This window comes from Schistocerca cancellata, chromosome 9 (genome assembly GCF_023864275.1).
Source record: "Schistocerca cancellata isolate TAMUIC-IGC-003103 chromosome 9, iqSchCanc2.1, whole genome shotgun sequence".
Classification (NCBI taxonomy): Eukaryota; Metazoa; Arthropoda; class Insecta; order Orthoptera; family Acrididae; genus Schistocerca; species Schistocerca cancellata.
In genome coordinates, this window is record NC_064634.1 from 173,558,154 (window position 1) to 173,578,374 (window position 20,221).

General features: G+C 40.7%; 2 protein-coding genes across 3 annotated transcripts in view; one reads left to right on the forward strand and one right to left on the reverse strand.

Annotated features, from left to right (window-relative positions):
- LOC126100740 (lanC-like protein 3) overlaps nt 1–940 on the reverse strand; it is a 97,185-nt gene extending 96,245 nt beyond the window's left edge. Inside the window, exon 1 of the mRNA XM_049911361.1 lies at nt 351–940. Coding sequence (XP_049767318.1) covers nt 351–729 — 379 coding nt within the window. The 5' untranslated portion in view covers nt 730–940. The remainder of the gene's footprint in view (nt 1–350) is intronic.
- A 94-nt stretch (nt 941–1,034) lies between these two features.
- The window catches only part of LOC126100741 (novel acetylcholine receptor chaperone), a 45,161-nt gene continuing 25,974 nt past the window's right edge, over nt 1,035–20,221 (forward strand). Inside the window, exons 1-3 of one of the 2 annotated variants that reach the window (XM_049911362.1) lie at nt 1,035–1,342; nt 1,851–1,989; nt 2,139–2,245. In XM_049911362.1, the coding sequence (XP_049767319.1) occupies nt 1,232–1,342; nt 1,851–1,989; nt 2,139–2,245 (357 nt within the window). In that variant the 5' untranslated portion in view covers nt 1,035–1,231. Of the gene's footprint in view, nt 1,343–1,503; nt 1,734–1,850; nt 1,990–2,138; nt 2,246–20,221 lie in introns of those variants that run through there. The other variant, XM_049911363.1, reaches the window with a different exon arrangement.

Genomic DNA, 20,221 nt, shown 5'->3' on the forward strand with positions numbered 1-20,221 from the left:
TGCTGCAATATATTGTGTGACACCACTGAATGAGTTGATACAAGCTTTCGGAATACCAGAATGTTTTTGTTAAACTGAAAGCTTCCGTATTTGATAACACGGGGATCCAGTTATTTGTTGCTTCTGCTTGTTTCCAATTTGTGGAACTCCAACTTAAATGTGTCAAGACATATGTGCGCAACAGATTGAATGCCAGAAGCAAAACGGAAGCCCGTTCCCAGCTATAAAGTTAAGAACTATGATTACCAAAGACAAAATATTTTACATCTATACGAAATATGCTTATGTGCGTCACAACTAAATTCGAGGTACAATACGTATCGAATTCTTCGGCGTACTTTATCACTTACCAACAGACCGGTAGAGTACCGCGGCGACTGCGTAAGTTCCAGCATTTCCCAGTAGAAATGCTGATCTTTCCTGTGGATCATTCTCTTTGCGTCCAGCATATTCGAGAGCATACTTCATATATTTCAGCCCCAAGTTGCAAAATTTGTCTTTGTTTTCTCCAAAATGTGGGTTCGTGCTCAAATGATAAAGCATGTAAGCGACGCCGGCACCGCTAACATACAAACCACCGTCCACATCTCTTGCTGATGGGGGTTGTTGTTTAAGGCATTCATTGACGCGTTCGTTTATTTTTGGCAACCAGTCACTCGGTGCAACTGCGAATTCTCTACTTTTCCATTCTTCATTGTTATTGACGAAATAACGTTTAGGTCTGCTCATTTTACTACCCGTGACGAATGTAGCGACAACTCCCTTAATAAAATTGCGCCTGTTCAGAAAAATACATACTTTTAAGCTACATGCGGTTTACAAGACATTATGAAATTCTGTAATGTCAATAATACATCAACATCATAGCACCACTACAGCCTTTAACGTAATTATGAATCCTGTCACAGAACTTCCCACCTCCCAAAGTTTTTGACAACTCCGTCTATTAACGCACTCCCTAGTCTTCAATCTGTGATATAGAAGGCTGTGGATTTGCTCTGGTTTCAGTACCTTCGCGTAATTTTAAATTCGCGGTATGGTGTTCCTACGATTATCATTGATCTGTGCACTATAGTTCAGAAACACTCGAATTTTTTGGAAATAACTGTCAGGTGATCTCGTGTTTGGACTCACGTATTAGCACCAATCACCGCTCATCGTTACGGAAGCAATAACATAGAATGCGAAGTTCTAATGTGTGCGATATGTAAAATTAGCGCTAGTGGCCAACATGGGGTCGATTGTGTTGAAAAGTTTATCTGTGCTGCTTGGAATATTTTTTATATTTGTGGGTATAATGAAAATGACTTCAATCATCAGCAAGGATCTTCACAAAGATTTGGTAAATTAATTAAATTTTATATTTTTGTGAGATTTTTAAGGAAATGTATGAAAGTATGATTCTTCAGCTCCTGTTTCGCGACCACCCTACAAACACAGATGTGTGGCAAGTTGTCTACGTTGTAGGGTCCGTAATTGTTGTCAAGAACCAATAAAGCATTGTTAAGGAATCAGTATTTGCCTTTATGGAATGAGGTTTAGTGGCCCGACGAGAAGAACGTTTTTAACTCTTGTGCAGATGACCTTGGCAAAATGCCTTTGGCGAAGTCATGTGAAAGAAAATGTGGGCCAGACGGGATTTCGAGTTATTTAAAGAGCAGCTGATTCTATAATCTGACGCAAATTATGCAGGCGTGATGTACTCTATGCTCTCTAAAACACAAACGAATGAGGCAGAGTAGAAACTGAACTGACAGTATCCACCCCTTGTCACTGGAATAAAATACTTAATCCTCAGAACCAGTAGTCAGAAATACTGTGTCTTAATTATGTTCTTATTTTTGTTTCAGAGGAAGGAATACGTCAAGTACGCGAAAGTATTTCCTCTTTCCGAGTTGCTAGATTTTAAAGTACCATCAAAATGGTATCGTAGGGCAGTAGGTACACTAGAAATAATTTGTGGGCTGGCGATGGCCTTTTTTCCAAGCAGTAAGTAAACGTATTCTATTACTAAAAAATATAACAATTTTTTGAGTTCTCTATCTGTCCCTTTCTCTAAATGCACACTTCTACACCAGTAAGATACCATTTGATAATTTATTCTGGTGGTAGTATAATATATATCAATTGTGATGCAGATTCTGTCAAACAAGGGGCAAATATCGTCCTCTTGCTGATGATGATGATGGCTGTGTACTCCCACTACATGGTGAATGACAAATTTGAAAGAATTGCGCCTGCATTGGTGAGTGACAGTTGAATTTTCATAATTATGAAAATGCTGTCTGAGACAATACCTTTTTGAAATAACAATAATAGATAACACAGTTTCTATAGTGATTCACTTACATTTGACTCCTGTGTAATACAGACCAACTGTCGTAATTTGACCATCAGTGAATTGTAAATCCTTATAATATATTCCAAATACTTCATGCTCCACATGTGTATGTAGTGCAAGAAAAAGTTTTTTTTAATTCGTCTTAATGCAAGATTTTATCATTTCACGATTAATGGAATCACTATGGAGACAGTAAGTTTTTGTGAGATATTAATATTTGCTAGTTATGTGAAATTGCAGTAAGGAAAAACATAAAGTTCCCTTTGCAGATAAATTGACAACTGTACCTTAACATTGCCTCTGTAATGTGTTGCAAATCAGTCAGTCCTTTGTTAATAAATAATTTAAATAATAATAATAATTAAATTTGAAACAGTGGGGTAACTCTTCTTTCTTCTAAATACTGAAATGTGTAAACTCAAAACATAATGACCAATAGTATGTAGTATGAGATAAGGGGGATCACGTGACAGTTATATTACTACTGCTACTACTACTCCATACTTCTAGTTAGAGACAGTCATTAGATTTACTCCTGGTATAAAATACTGAGTCAGCATCCCTCTATAATGAGTGAGATGTTGAGCTCAGAAAGAGGAAGAAATGTTAGTGTTGTGCAATGCACAGCTTGGGGATAAGTTTTTATAGAAAAAGAAAAAAGAAGGAAAAAATACAGAACATTATTATTATTTGTATAACATGTTTTTTTTTTTTTTTAACCAAAGCCCTACTCTGTTTTATATAAGTAATCCTTCAATGTATAAAATGTATTGCATAACATGTATTTTAGCTGCCTTTTTAAATAAGTGTATTTTTGCAATTTCTTTTATGGCAAATTTGAGTGCAATAGTTACCAACGTTATTTTTAATGTGTGCAACTGACTGTTGAATGTATTCACACGGAGCAGTTAAAGTCCCCAGTGTTTTGAACACATCTTTGCAATGAGCTCGACTACCATTTTTGGTTATGATTCTTGTGGCTCTTTTCTGTAGTTTGAAAATTGTGTTCATATTTTGTGCATTTGTTCCCCAAAAAAGAATGCCATAGCAAAGAATTGAGTGTACATATGAATTGTATGCAACTAAAAGACATTGCATGTTACACACTGATGATAGGATTCTAAGGGCATAACATGCTGGTGACATTCTGTTGGCAAGTACCTTTGTGTGTCCACACCACTTCAACTGAGAATCATTATTCATTCCTAGAAATTTTGCATTTGTTACACAGTCTATAGAGGTGCCATCTACATTTAATTTAATATTGTCATTTTCCCTCTTCAAACTGAAATTCATGGCATTAGTTTTCTTTATGTTCAATGTCACTTTATTGCTTATTGAGAAGTCATAAACTTCCTTGATAGCTTGAGGCATTTGAAGCAGAAAGAATGGAAAAGGTAATGATTTTCTAGCTTTTAGGGACATTTGTTTGTTTATTGGGCATAAAATGCAAAATTAGAAGAGAAAGAGCTATGATAATAGATTGAAATAGTGTTGGGAAGAGAAACCACCCAGAATTTCATGTTCATATATGTAGAAGGTAAGATTTCAACTCACAAATAATTATGATGAACTGCATTTAGTGATGAAAAGATAAATGCCTAAAAGTAGAAGGGAAAAAATTAGTAAATAGAGGATAAAGTAATTAAATTTTTTCTTAGGTGTGGATGTTGATGATATTTGGTTTGTGCGGCGCTCCGCTGTATGGTCATCAGTGTCCTTACAGAGTCCCAATTTGTACACAGTCCAGTCTAACCACTGTCACAAATGATGATGTTGAAATGATGAGGACAACACAAACACCCAATCGCCGGGCAGAGAAAATCCCCAGCCCAGCCAGGAATTGAACCCGGGAACCCGTGATCCAGAGGCAGCAATGCTAGCTACTAGACGACAAGCTGTAGACGTTAGGCATGGATGGTGAAGGAGGAAGGACACAGAGAGAGTAAAATAAATGTTAACAAACCTCGCACTCCCTCTTCCTGTTCTCTCTGTCACTACAACTATTACAGGATTCATTGAATGTGCCACATCAAGTATTTTCCAGAGATTTCCTTCTAGACATACTTTTTTAGCTCCTCTTTGAATTGCAGTTTATATATTTTTTCAGTTTTCTGCTTCGTCTCCTGGGACACCCATCTGCTTCCAGCATCATCTTTACCAGGTTTCTGACTGACCCTTGTTTCATTTCTGTACAATGCTATGCTTCAGATATTGAGTTTCAGGACCTTGTTTCTCAATTCTGGTTCTTTAACTGGCACTTGCAGATTGCTATTGAAGAATGCCTCTGTAGTTTGAATTTATTGCGAAGGCCGTCTTGTGTACAATCTTTTTGCCTATACAGTTTTCTCTGCTATTCTAAACACAAAAATGAATCATTGTGGATAACCAAAGATTTTTTTTTTTTTTTTTTTTTTTTTTTTTTTTTTTTCAGTAAGAGGATAATTCAGTTATTGAAGTAGCTGATGAAACATACACAAATGCACCAAACATTTTTAATAATTCCCTTGTGAACATACTAACGAAGAGTGGCTTGGTGCGCCCAGAAGAAAAATATTCCTATATATGTGACAAGGAACCAGAGTAGGAACATTATGCTTTAACACTGTGGAAAACATAAATCTGGATGACCACATAGGGATTTGAATCACCATGCCCCAGAATGTGTGTCCAGTGGGTTACCACTGTGACTCCACAAATAGTGTACATCATAAAGAGTACCAGAAATCTACTGTTAATTGAATATTAGTCAAGCTTATTGGTTGATCAAGAAGATCATAAACTGTCGTAAAATAAAAACACCCATGGAATTGGTTATACTATAAGAACAACATTAAAAGCCCGTTCTACTCACAAAGCTTTTCTTGTTGTATGTGAAATGTAGGACTATAAAAGGATGCTTTTCCTGACAATGTTTTTATCCTCCTTTAAAAAAAAAGCATCAAAATGCAGACATTTAAAAGTTAAACCTACCATTCATTGCTCCTGCTGTTTAATAGTTGTCATGTAACTTTTAATTTACAAAAATTATAGCAGCTAATAAAGTTAGGATAACCACTAATGACAAGGCAGAATTTTATTTTTCTATATAAAATAATTTGGTTTACATCTGTTAGGCATGTGAAGTGAAAGACAAGGGTAACTTGGGAGAATCTTCTGAAATTCTGTTGCGAATTTGAGGTTAACTGAAGAATGGGATGCAACTCGTTGAATTTGACTAGTGACGCTATATTTAAGTCATAGATGATAAAATTGATGAATTTCTGCACCATGGATAATAAATCGTAAATAATGTAAATAAATGAATGTAGCATTAAAAGAAAGAAATTGTGTACACATTTCATTGTAGGTTGTGGTTTTGAAAATTTTGTGTTCATATTTTAATTTATTCATTGTCATTTGCTCTGACAGTGAGTGTTTGTAATCTATTAGGTAATCCTTTATAAATTTTAAATTTCATTATATTTGGGTAGAGTTATTTTTCATTCAGGGCAATTTTGAGATGTTTGCTGTTCGTTTGTAGGTGTGGATTTATCTGTGCCAATGAATAAGGATGACCTGACTGATACTGTGGGTGTAGATATGTTATGTACAATTCTTTTTTTTTTTTTTTTTTTTTTTTTTTTTGCAAATAACAGGATTAATTGCTAAATTTGTTCTATGCCATGAGTACGACCGAAATATGTGTTAGCGAGTGTTTCACCGGACACACTAACAACAAGGACAGGTTGTGGCATTCCAGTAGAAGAGGAATGTGGTCTGGAAAGTCTAAACTAGCTTTTAGACACCTTATGAAGATTGCTTATTGTTGGAGTAAAAGCAGGGTTGCTACAGGTTCTGGAAATCAGGGAATTTCAAACACGCCAGGGAAATACTTGGGATGGGGGGGGGGGGGGGGGCAGGCAGGCACTGGAGAAATGTTGTTTTTGTCTCGGTACATGAAATGGATTGTTTTACTGAGGTATTATGCATCGTCACTGGCTGCGTGCACCTGAGTATGTGCAGTGCTTCCCTACTCCCTCGTTACTACTGCTTCTCTCCTTGCAACCACTCCCCTTAGCTTGCAGTCAGTGCTGCCACCACTTCTTGCCACTAGCCTAGCAGCTGCCGACAAGAGGCTGGGAGGAATGAGAAGTGGTTTGTTGGGATCTGATTCTCAGAGACTGTGGACACAGCAGCCGGAGATGGCGGTGATGTGTGGATGAGTTGTGTGTGAGTGATTGTTTGTTAAAAATAATTTTGTGTTTTCTGAAAAAAGCTATGGCTGAAAATTTAGTTGTGAGAGTGCGATTGTCTTTTCTACGTGCCTGTCTGCAGCCCAGCAATTATCTTTACGGTGAGTTGCTACCTGTCCTCATTATTATTGATTCTCAGAATATTTGAACAAGTTACCTGTTGCATGGATTTATCACTGTGGTCTCAACATGTTGTTTGTGGCTTACGAATAGCTTGCCACCTGAGTGAATTTCCGTGACGGGCCAAAACTGCAGGCCATTTCTGTAATGGATTGGGCCTGCCGATCTGAAGCCATTCGGTTCCCACTAATGTGCAGACCCAGCCCATCAAATGTTATCTCACCAATCTACCTACAAGCCGGGTCTATTTATGTCTGATGTAATTCAGTGGATTTTCGTGGTTTACCCATGGATTCAGGACAGCGGTGCTCCTCAGCGGGGCAGAGCCATGGGCGATGGATTTCAGGAACTGCGTTCACTGCAAGTATGTTGTACAGTGTGCGTTTTATTGTAATTTTATTTGTTTTAGTACATTTTGACACTTCAAAAGTAGGTAATATGTTAGAAAGTATGGACGATAAGAAGAAAATAATTGTCAGTCCATGGCAGGTTGTATGCTGTGTATTCATATATTTCTCAAAAGAAAAATCACAAAATATGTGTAAATTAGTAGTAATAACTGACAATAACAAACATAGTAGAACCACCATTTTATTGGCGGTCACCTACAGTGTTGGTTTACACAGTTCTTCCCCTCTTATACTCTTCTTTCAAGAGGCCTACTTTTTTCTTAAGTTATTTCTGAAATCAGTGGAGGTATTTTAAATCTGTCTAGGGACTCCAAGGAAATGCGTATTCTAGTCACCAAATGTGTTTCATTTTATTATAATAAAATAACACCATTGGTCTTAATCCAACACATATACTATTTGGCTTGTTATCTCCATTTAAAAACAGTTTGTTACAAAAGATGTTGATGTTAGTACTTAAGATTTTTGCTCACATCAGCTAACACCATTTACTTGCAAGTTTGTTTTTATATATTTCCTTGTTTACACCATTGTTTTTTGTACCATAGTTGAAAAGACAAATTGTTAACTTATGTCTTAACTTACCCTTGAGATCTCAAAATTTGTCAGGGAAAAATGCTAGAACTTGTCTGGAAATCAGGTAATTTCACTTGGGAAAACTGTGGCAATCTTGATGAGGTGTCTTGTGTAGTTGTGTGTACATGAATGTCGGGTGAGTGAATGTACTGTAATTTTGTAGTCATTTTGTTGAGAGGTTTGTGGGGAGTATTTAGTATTTAAAGTATTGGGGATCTTGGGGGTGGGGGGGGGGGGGTGGTCATTGTGGAAATTAATGAGTCTGCTTTTGCAGCGAACAAAGTACCAAAGGGGGAGTCTGCAGTGGGATTATGGGTTTGAAGTGCTGTTATTTTGGGGACAGAATGTTCTGGAGTTGGTTCATAATCAATGAATTGCTCAGATTAATTCAGGAGTATGTTGCTGAGGGGTCTGTTGTTGCATTTGATGGGTTTTCATCATATGATTGTTGACCACATCAACCTCGCTCGGTGCACTTAAAAGATATTGAAATGAGATCGACAACTACCCTATAAGGCTCCATTCATTAAGGGGTATTAAATGTCAAACAAAGCAACAGTGTAATTAGACTACATTCATAAACAGACATTAAATATCAAACAAGGCAACATTATACTTAACCCAACTACTTACCACATATTGTACTCAGAAATCCCGAAACCAAAAATCTGTTCATCCCTCCTGCCTGGTTTTGCTTCACATAAAGCAGACACTACATCAGTATCGTCAGTCAGAACACATTTGTCTTTGTTATCTGTCCGTACAAAGAGTGCATTGTTGGTTTTTACGAAATGATTCTTCTCCATCTCATTGTATGTATGCAGCACAACAACTGAGATAGCGTGCAGGTCTGTGTTAGATTCAGAGTAATGATAATTGTTAATATGACAGACATAAAAAGCTGAATCACATCATGGATATCATGCAGGCTCCTGCAATGTTATCCGATGTCTTCTTGCTTGATGTTTCACCAACAAATCTTTTTTATTTTTTGTTGTGAAAAGTTGCAGTAGATTTGTTGTAGCATTATTGCCTGTTTATTAGGTGCATTAGCAGTGCCTTTTTAGCTCTGCGGACTGGTTTTCCTAATACTTGAGGAGAACATTTATGAACACTTATGTCTTGTTACTGCTTCTTAAGTTTTTCTCACTCTCGCTGACAAAGGTAACCTTTCGGCATCCCTTTTGTGTTGCTCTTCCTTTGCTGACAATGTTGCACTACTTTTCTTCTTTTGGTGACATTCTCAGCCTCTCACGCACTATTTTACTTTACAATGTTTTTTATCTTCACCCGCTAGTAGCTTCTTCCTCCAATTTTGCCAGATTACATCCCAGGTGTATGAGACATGACCACTAGACTTAGCCAGTAGTTTGAAGCAGGAACAGGCTCGTCACATGCCCAACTAAATGAAACTTAACTGAATACTTATTTCAGAAACAAACATAATTACATGAGAATTGATTATCCAAATAGACTTATTTGATGATGAAATTAGAGTATAGTAATTCCCAATCCAGAAGGCATTGTTCCACAGCTTCATCACAGAAAAATCAGCTTAAAGTGGTAGGCATGTGGCTTGCACTGCATGTCCAATCATTGTTAGCAACAATTTGTGAATAATTTTGGCAGTGTTGCCAGATATGATTCATGAATTCTAGGTGTAAGTACCCTTGGAAAATATTTTCATAATGCTCAGGGGAGGGGGGGGGGGTGGGGAGAAGAAAGTTTCCGTTTTCACTGTGACACCGGTCTTGGTATATAGATTTCTGGTGTTAATTTTGTTATGTTTGGAAACTACATACACTCCTGGAAATGGAAAAAAGAACACATTGACACCGGTGTGTCAGACCCACCATACTTGCTCCGGACACTGCGAGAGGGCTGTACAAGCAATGATCACACGCACGGCACAGCGGACACACCAGGAACCGCGGTGTTGGCCGTCGAATGGCGCTAGCTGCGCAGCATTTGTGCACCGCCGCCGTCAGTGTCAGCCAGTTTGCCGTGGCATACGGAGCTCCATCGCAGTCTTTAACACTGGTAGCATGCCGCGACAGCGTGGATGTGAACCGTATGTGCAGCTGATGGACTTTGAGCGAGGGCGTGTAGTGGGCATGCGGGAGGCCGGGTGGACGTACCGCCGAATTGCTCAACACGTGGGGCATGAGGTCTCCACAGTACATCGATGTTGTCGCCAGTGGTCGGCGGAAGGTGCACGTGCCCGTCGACCTGGGACCGGACTGCAGCGACGCATGGATGCACGCCAAGACCGTAGGATCCTACGCAGTGCCGTAGGGGACCGCACCACCACTTCCCAGCAAATTAGGGACACTGTTGCTCCTGGGGTATCGGCGAGGACTATTCGCAACCGTCTCCATGTAGCTGGGCTACGGTCCCACACACCGTTAGGCCGTCTTCCGCTCACGCCCCAACATCGTGCAGCCCGCCTCCAGTGGTGTCGCGACAGGCGTGAATGGAGGGACGAATGGAGACGTGTCGTCTTCAGCGATGAGAGTCGCTTCTGCCTTGGTGCCAATGATGGTCGTATGCGTGTTTGGCGCCGTGCAGGTGAGCGCCACAATCAGGACTGCATACGACCGAGGCACACAGGGCCAACACCCGGCATCATGGTGTGGGGAGCGATCTCCTACACTGGCCATACACCACTGGTGATCGTCGAGGGGACACTGAATAGTGCACGGTACATCCAAACCGTCATCGAACCCATCGTTCTACCATTCCTAGACCGGCAAGGGAACTTGCTGTTCCAACAGGACAATGCACGTCCGCATGTATCCCGTGCCACCCAACGTGCTCTAGAAGGTGTAAGTCAACTACCCTGGCCAGCAAGATCTCCGGATCTGTCCCCCATTGAGCATGTTTGGGACTGGATGAAGCGTCGTCTCACGCGGTCTGCACGTCCAGCACGAACGCTGGTCCAACTGAGGGCGCCAGGTGGAAACGGCATGGCAAGCCGTTCCACAGGACTACATCCAGCATCTCTACGATCATCTCCATGGGAGAATAGCAGCCTTCATTGCTGCGAAAGGTGGATATACACTGTACTTGTGCCGACATTGTGCATGCTCTGTTGCCTGTGTCTATGTGCCTGTGGTTCTGTCAGTGTGATCATGTGATGTATCTGACCCCAGGAATGTGTCAATAAAGTTTCCCCTTCCTGGGACAATGAATTCATGGTGTTCTTATTTCAATTTCCAGGAGTGTATAATTACCGTTCATGTCATATGCCACTTTAACTAATTGAAATACACTTATCTTATCCAGAATATTGTGAACTGTCCATTTGATGCAGAGCATCAACACATGGAACAGAAATAAAAAAATTGTAGTACATTTATGTAAAAATGATTATTTTATTTTGCTAGCAAAATTGGCAGTGTGTAAAACCTGTTCATAATATCTGGGTGTACAGATGTATAAGTACTTGAACAGAACAGGGGCAAGTAGATATTCCATGTATTTAATCTCATTAAACTTTCTGTGTGTGACTGGTGGTTTTGCTGGTGGCACAATAATATTCTGGAGTGATTTCACATTTACACAAAAAGTAATCAGTTGACTAAAAACATTCTTATTAAGGAATTATGATGTGCAGCAGTGCATCAGTCACAGTGTTGTTAGTCCTGTTTATAGTATTTGTCAAGAGTTGGTCATAATGGAAAAACAGAGGCAGCTATTTTAAATATAACGTAAACCAAAAACGGGGATTGATGCAGAAGGGACCAAACTACGCAGGCATAAAAATACTGGATTACTTTTTGACTGGATTTGAGATGCTAATATGTATTAAACACAAATTAAAATCCTATTTGATAAGCAGTGTTTTCCAGATAAATGTGGGGTTGTTTTACATTTGTCACTCTCTTTAGGTGAAAGTGCGTTGATTGTCAGTCTCAAGATCAAATCAAATTTGTCAAGAACGAAATGTTCTTATGTGTGATGTTAGTCCACTCCTTACTTTGGGGTACAAAGGTATTACTGTATAGTGGCAATAGAATACACTCAACAGGTCCAACAAATCTAATAACTTTATTCTAATGCCCATTTTGTTCTGGATTGCTTTTAACACGTATATTCTTCCATACAGACATAAAGAGAACAAGAAAGAGACTGTAACATTTAAAATATACAAAAATAAACACATTCTTCCATACAGACACAAAAAGAATGAGAAAGGGACTGTAACACTTAAAATATATGGAAATAAACACATTCATGGGAATACCATTATGTTATCCAAATCACATACACTAACAACAAAACATAATGATAGATAATCATATGAGAATATTTGTTACTAGCAGGCTTAGCTGTATAGCTTGTTACTTGAAAGTACTTAATCACTCATCACTCTCATCAGACATGTTCCCATTGTCCAAATGTGTTGGTTTCAGTGACAAGAAAAATCCATGATGAATAGGAAGGATGTAATCAAAGAGGGACAGGATGTCCGCTGCTTTCTTCTTCTCAGTAAGCCTCATCTGGGTCCATTGTATTTTAATCAAAGAGTAAGAACTGGGTTTAACCCCCCACCCCCCCCCCACCCCCACCCCCCACCCCCCACCCCCTTCCTCAATTTTTCCTGAAGCTTACTTTGCACCAAATGTAATGACATAATGTCTCGCTGATGAATAAAGAAGATGGGTTTTCAGAAATCATCTTCTACTGACATAGATTCCTTTGGTTAATATCAAAGTCTCCACTTTCCCAGAATGTTTTGAACATTTGCCAGAAATTGCTTTCACCTATTTTCTCAAACATTTAAGAGGACAGTGGCAGTTAGGTCCTACATTCTTTTTATCTGTCATTTTTTCCAGAGTGGGGTACATTTTCTTTGCCTTTATACACCTCTTTTGCTTAAACTTCTGTTGTGAGGTGCATCTCAACCTTTCCGAAAAGAGACGTCTTTGTCTGTTCTTCTGTCCCTTTATGAAACGTATGTGTGCCATTTTAAGGTCCATTCGAAATCCTTCATAGATTACCTGAATAGCAGCAAAGATTATTACTGTTATTATCATTGTTGTTGTTATTGTTACTACTTGTATGAATATAAATGAAGAAATATGTGTACACCACCATCAAGCCTTCAACGGCAGCCATTCAGTAATAACCTTGTATTTCATGCATTTCAGAAACATAATGGTATGTGCATGCACTTACCACAATGTTCTGGAAATATACTAGAACAATGGATTTGAAAATTTACATACATCTGAGTCATTGAGAATGTCCACAAGATCCTGGTCAAAGATTTCAGGATCACTAAGAACATCTACGTGTCTTTTTTTTTTTAACTTGTCAAATGTGGTTATAACCTCAGAAAATGTACATGGGTCTCTTAGCGGCATCCACTTCACCTGCCATTTGCCATCAAGTTCCCACAGCCGGTGCCCTCTGGCATTTACCTTGAACATCGCCTGGACATCTGTTGAGTGATACCAGAACTTTTTCCTGGTGTATTGTATTCTCTTGCTCGTTGGTAGCACCAATTGCCCTATAAGTCAAAATATACGGCAGCGGTGCATACTGTTGTGTTTCCCAAGCTGCTCATTTGTAGGAGTCATTTTTGTGAAGATTATTTCAATATGAGTTGAAGTCTGAACTCTGCTGTGCTTTATGAGGGGCTTTCTGTGGGTGAATTGTTGCAGTTTTACACCTAGATCAGAAATTTTCATTAAGAGCTAATGGTTTTTTCTGGCCATAATTGCTATGTTATTTCAGTAATTACAAATCTGAGTCAAATACACAAAGAATTTGGCAGTATTGATGTTGCACCCTTTCTGGCCTTGACGCTTGCGGTGATTCAGTTGGGTAGGGTGAAATACAGCCAGTGTATCCTCTACTGAGGCAAGATGACACACAACTGTTGTAACTGGTCCTTGATATTCTGGATACTGGTACTGGGATGTGGTTGATGTACATGCTGGCTCCATTCATGTTTTATTAGAGACAGTTCTTGGCATCCCGCAGGCCACGGAAATACTTCAGTATTGTGCAGACAGTTCATAGAAACACATTCCACACATGGATGAGAATTGTCCTTTTGAAAAATGGCACCACAGTACCATTGCACGAGAGGTAACACATGACACAGGATGTCCATGACTTACTGTTGTGATGTCGGAGTTCCCTCAGTCACTGTCAGCTGTAGTATTACCTGCAGCCTGTGCATGGGATGGTAATTCCCTAGAGTGAATGCTGCTGCTCTCGGACCGTTAGTGCGGGATGACACAGAATGTTGCAGGGAGTCAGTTAATTATTCTCGGATGGCAGACAGAGATTTGAAGGTATAACAGTGGGCTCGTTCAGTGTGATGATCCTCCATAGTAGTGGTCAGATGTGGTGGACCAGAACCTTGAGGACAAATACACCTGCCCTCAAATTTGCATACAGCTCTACATCAGGCCACTATCATGTCCAAATGCGCCGCAAACCTGGATATTGCGCAATTCAACCAGCTGGCCAAATGGAGACACACAATGAGGCCACTTTCAAACTCTGTCAGTTGCTAATGATGCTGTCTTATAGGATTATGCTGCATCTCTGCGTGTTTACAGCGATCACTTGACAGCTGATGCTGTTCGTGCCCCTTATATACCTTACCAAGCCTAGTGACAGCACTAAACACAAACACCACTAACGCACTCTGGTGGCCATTCCATTTGTCACAGAAAATTGTAACTCTCATTATTTTATATGTCTGTCAATAGTGTATATATGTACATCCGGCCATGTATTCTGAGTGCTTCACTTTTTTTTGCCAGGCATTTTTTGTATGTCTGCAATTAATAAATTATAGATAGAAAATTATGCTTTTGGATACTGCAGTGGCATTTCACACTGAGTAGCCAGTTTCTGTTATTCGTATGTTGTCATGCCACACATTCCACTAAGGGGAGAAATGAAGCTCGTGGTTGATAAGAAAACATTAGTTACATCATTGCCAACAGTAGAACAGGAAGCTGAAGATCGTGATGTTATGGGACCAAGTAGAAACATTTATTTTACTTTTAACAGTTCTCAGAATTGACAAATAAGATCAGGTCAGTTGTCTATTGAGCATATACATTTATTTTTCTTGCTATAGTTGTCGCAGCTCAGTAATAAGATCATGTAAGTTGTCAGTCAGCATAATTGTTTTATTTCTTTTACAACAGTTGTTGCGGTAGAGAAAAACAGAAAATATCACATGCACACAATAAATTATAGTTTTTACTCGTTTAATTTGTGATTAGTTGTTGTTGTTGTTTATGAACCTATGCTGCCATGAAAGAGTTCCTGTCCATTGATAAATTCACAGAAAGCTTCTTGGACTTGTTTCACCCATTCTGCATAATTTCTGCTTGTGTTTTGCAAGGGAAGTGACTCAGTTGTAATATACATCTACTCTGTCAAGGCGTTCAGGGGCTCAGCCTTTATTTGCTGGATATGGGTTTGACGATTATTGGGTTCCTGAGCTGGAGACTGGTAAGTGCCGTCAGTCCTGTCACCAGAAGCTCTGGGCGTGCTTTGGCGACCACTGTACAGTGCAGCTGTGGCGTATTGTGTGCCACAGGAATTGGGAGCTTTGTTTGAATGCCTGGATTGTGAATATGGTAAATACCTATAACAAAAAACCCTCTATTCCAAGGTATGCTGTGTGCCAATGAGATGCATGGTTGTTGAGGTGCAACAATTGTTAGTGAGCAACCTCTGGGGAAACTGCTGCATCTCAATTGCACAAAGCTTACTCAGGCAAGTAGGGCTGTGATTGAGTGAACCCATATTCGCCTCGCTGCTTGTGGGACCAAGATGGACCCTCAAAATTTTCTCATCTTTCTCCTCCTCTCAGCAGAATGGGTGGGCCACTGGTACATACGAGTAGCCTATCTAACAAGAGGTATTGTGTAGCCAGTGCTCCACACTTGCGAGATTACACTGAGTATTTCAGTTTATAGTAACAGAACACATGCTGCTGGTCAGAATCTGTTTTTAATAATTAAGTGGGAAGAGGGCAACTTGAATTTTCACCTTTCTACATCCAAAAAGATGAAGAGGGCCTTGATGGAACTTTAAAATCTGTCAGTCACTTGCTAAATGTAACCCTGTTTGTAGAAACATCTAGTCCTCAACAATAAAAAGAACCTCGAGAAAGCTCAATGCCTCAGGGCATTATGCTATCGATACTGAACTGCACAATACCTTGAACTACAGCAAAGGTTTTTGTCATGCAGAAATTAGGTTGATATTCCCAAACATGAACTGAGAGCTGAGTGGACCAACGAATGCATTGTTGATGTGCAAAATATAACGAAAAGGTTGGATGGCGATCTGATCAGATCAGACGCCTTTTATACTGACTTTCAACACAGCACAAAGCATGTCAAGAAAAGTTTTCTTCACTTAAATGTGCAGCCCTATGTTCCAAACCCAGTGTGCCGTGTTAAATGCCAGCACTTTGGCCAGATCACTCTAGGACGTAAAGGAGGAACCACTTGTGGTAAATGTGGAAAGGCTGCCCATGAAAGAGTTGGTTGCTCATCTCCTCCAAAGTGTGTAAATTGCTCTGGGGATCACCCTCTTTAGAGTAGGTTTTCAGTGTCTACCTTGAGGAAAGGAAGATACAGGACCTGAAAACAACAAAGCGTATCCTGTATGGTGAGGCCAAAAAGATCGAAAAGGGCACGCAGCGACCCGTGTTCGCTACCTCCTTTGCTTCATATCTTAAACAACCAATTCAGAAAACTGATACTTTTACACAAATGGAAGTTGTTAGTGTCAGCATTAGTACCCGCATTTGTCAGTGCATTTGTGCTGCTGCAGTTATTTCAAAGATATAAATCTGCCTAGAAAATCAGAAAAGATGGTTGTTGCCAACACCGCTGAGCTGGTGCCTCTCCAAAGGCTCAGTCTGGTCCACAGTCCAACACTGCCACTGCCGAAGTTGTGGCTCCGAAGCCTTCCAAGGCCAAAAAGCCACAAGGGAAAGCATCAGTCACTGACTCATGGAAAGTATCGACATCATCCTATCTAGCGTTTCTCACCATTCACCTTCCAAGCCAATGGACATTGATATCGGCCTGCGACACTCATCTTGTGCCAGTGCGAGCTTTCATCCTCAGTGGAAAGACAGGGCGAATGTGCAGCAGCCATGATAAATGGCTCCCATACTACAGTGAAACATGGATGCATTCAGGACACGTGGAGGAAGAGGATCTCCTAGCCCAGGAACACATCCTGTGTTTTTGTTTGGAGGAAACATCTTTTAAAACATTTGATGCCTCCATACTATGGGGCTGTACCCTCCGTCGCCAGGATGACCTGACTGGGGAAAGGGCCAAGGGAGGGACTGCTGTTCTTGTCAATAGTTTGCACCATTCCTCTGCCCTCCTCATGGCTACTAACCTCCAAACAGTTGCAGTTGAAGTTCATGTGTGTCATAGGACCACTGTTTGATCCCTGTATCTACCTCCACAAAATTTGATAGACTATAAGACTCTAACAGATTTTATAGAACAATTCCCCTGATCATTTTTGCTCCTGAGAGACTTCAGTGCCCATTATGTACTGCTGGGAGACTGAGGCTCTAACAAATCTTGTAGAACAACTCCCCCAACCATTTCTCCTAATGGGAGACTTTAGTTCTCATCAGCTCAACCTCTGCTTGCTCTTGGGTTGAGTTTTGGGTGACTTCTCATATACTGTGCATCTTCAGCCCAGTCACTCCCCATCATTTCTTTGCTGCTATGGGGTCATCCTCAACCATCGACCTCTTCCTGCTCTCCAATCCTTGCAGACTCTGTTCAGTGGGAAGTCACTGACAACCTTCATTCCAGTGATCAATTCCTGCTCCGGTACAACTACTGGATGGAGTTCTCACTGAAAGCACGCAGCCGCACCAGATTATCAGCAGAGCTGAGTGGGTGCTGTTCAGCCAGCTGGCTGTGTTTGAACACGGCGACAGCATCCGGGAGTGAGTGGACCACATTACACGAATGATCCACCTTGCCACTAATGTCTCCATCTTGAAATCTTCTGTTTGGCTTTGGAGACTACCAGCCTCTTGGGGGAATGAAGAGTGCTGTTCAGTAATATGGGTGAGTCTAACCATTTAAGTGCCACCAAGCCAACAGAGGAAAATCTTGCAGCTTTTCAATTGGCAAGGGCCAAGGCTTGATGCAAAATCAAAGAGACCAAGAAAAATTCATGACAAGTGTTGCTGAATTCCATCAACCATTCCACTTGTTCTACAAAAGTATGGAAAGCTATCAGAAGTATTTCCAGTTAAGACAGTCATTTACCAATAGCAGCTGTGCTGAAACCAGGGTGTCTCCAAACAGCACCCTGAGATGTTGCCAAGATCATGGCAGAGCATTTTGCAGTGGCTACTTCCAATGCCAGTCAGGATCTGTCACTCCGCTGCTAGTGCATGACCGTAAAGAGTGGTCAGTCGGACTTCAGATCCAACAATTCTGAGTCTTACAACTGCCCATGTGGGATGTGTCAAGGGAAGTCCTTCTCGAATGTCTTAGAGGCAGCTATTCAGCAGTCTCTCCTATCTATGTAAACATCACTGTTTCGATATATTCTTTGACATCAGTAACGTGGATGACATACTTGGAGACACAGTATTCTCAGGCAGCTCCCAGTGGGGCTTTCATGGCCTCCTCCCCATCTTTATATGGTCTTTCCTGTCTAAGCTCCTTTTTAGGTCCTGAGTTGGTGACAAGCTGTCGGATCGTTTTCAAAGAGTGGTTTCCCATTTTCTGCAGAGAATTGTGTGTGTGTGTGTGTGTGTGTGTGTGTGTGTGTGTGTGTGTGTGTGTTCATTTTAATCATTCTTGTTGTATTTTTAAGTCACGTGAATTGCATATGTGGGACACCATTCTCCCTTTTAAAGACTCTGTGATGTTTCTAGGCCTCATTTTTGCCTCCAAACTGCGTTGGTTACCCCACCTCAGAGACATGAAGTCCAGGCCCAGGAGGCAGTGAACATTTTGAATTGTGTTAGCCACATGTCCAGGGGAGCAGATGAGACGTGTCTGCTCCAGTTTTATAGGACCTTCTTGCAATTGTGGCTGGATTCTGGGTGCACAGTGTATATGGGTCAGCAAGGCCTTCTTACATGAATATCATCATCAGGATACACCACAAGAAGGTCAGGCTGACCAGAGACACCTACAGGACCAGCACATACCCAGTCTCTGTGCTGAGGTTAGTGTATCATCACTAATCATGCGGCAGCAACTTCTCATGGTGCATCATGCATGTAATTTCATTGCTACTCCCACTTCTCCAGTATACCACACCATTGCTCATCCGACTGTGGAACACCTCTTTACCAATCATCCATGATGAGGTCATTTTGGATCATAGCAAAGTGTATTCTGGAGTCCCTTGGTGTGGGGCATGTACAGTCTCAAATCTGGGGTTTTAACTGACTGCCACACTGGTTGCTGCAGAGGCCCAGAGTGACTTTAGATTTAGCGCAGTACAGGAGAAATTTACACTCTTGCATGTGATTTTAATATGTTATTTTCCTACAGTTTAAGTGAGCACCACAAGTATGTAGCTGTAGTCACGGATGGGTCCAAACAGGGAGATTTTGTTGGTTGTTCTGTTGTTTTCCTGCTCGTGTCCTTGAGACCCAATTGCCTCATGAGTTTACTGTATTTGACATAGAATTGTATGTGATCGTTAAGTCACTGGAGTAGATGAGATGTGTTACAAGTGCTAAATTCATTATCTGTTGTGATTCACTGAGTGCTCTTTACTCTCTACAACATTTGTATCCAGCAGATACAGTAGTCTAGAATATCCATGATGTCCTCCTATGACTTCAGAGACTGGGGAAGGAGGTGTCCTTTTACCGGTTGCCAGGGCACAGGGGTATTGCGGGGAATCGAAGGGGGGATGTAACAGCCCAGGAGGGGTGTTGTGATCCTCAGTTAGTTCATTGTGCCTTCCCCTCCATACTATTGCCTCACTGTTGAGGTACAATGTTATGCATTTAAGGGAGGAAGAGTGGCTGGAAGTGACAGACAATAAGCTGCATCTAATAAAGTGCACAGTGCAGCTGGGCGTACCTCTTTCCAGCCACGCAGGTTGGATGAAGTTCTCTTACTCATCTTCCCAGCAGAGGACTCTCCTATGTGTGATGCTCATGGGATACATGTCACTGTGCACCACATTTTATTAGACTTTGTTTTATTTTTGGTTCAGAGGGCAGTGGCACATAAGTCAACAGATCTGCCATCTATTTTAAGTGACTTTTGAGCGAGTGTGGTTAGAGCTCTAAGATCCTGTGATACACCCGTCTTGTTTCCTAAAATTTTATGGAGATATTCTTAATGTGTTAATAGGGTGACTGGCTCACCCATGTTTTTTTCCTATTTTATCCACATTTGTTTCTTTTAATTATGTAAGGACAGTGATAACGTCACCATTGAGCGCCCATACCCTTCAAACACAAAAACAACAACATACATTGTTGAGTGTTGATGTGTTCACCATGAAGACAGAGTTCTGACATGTCCTAG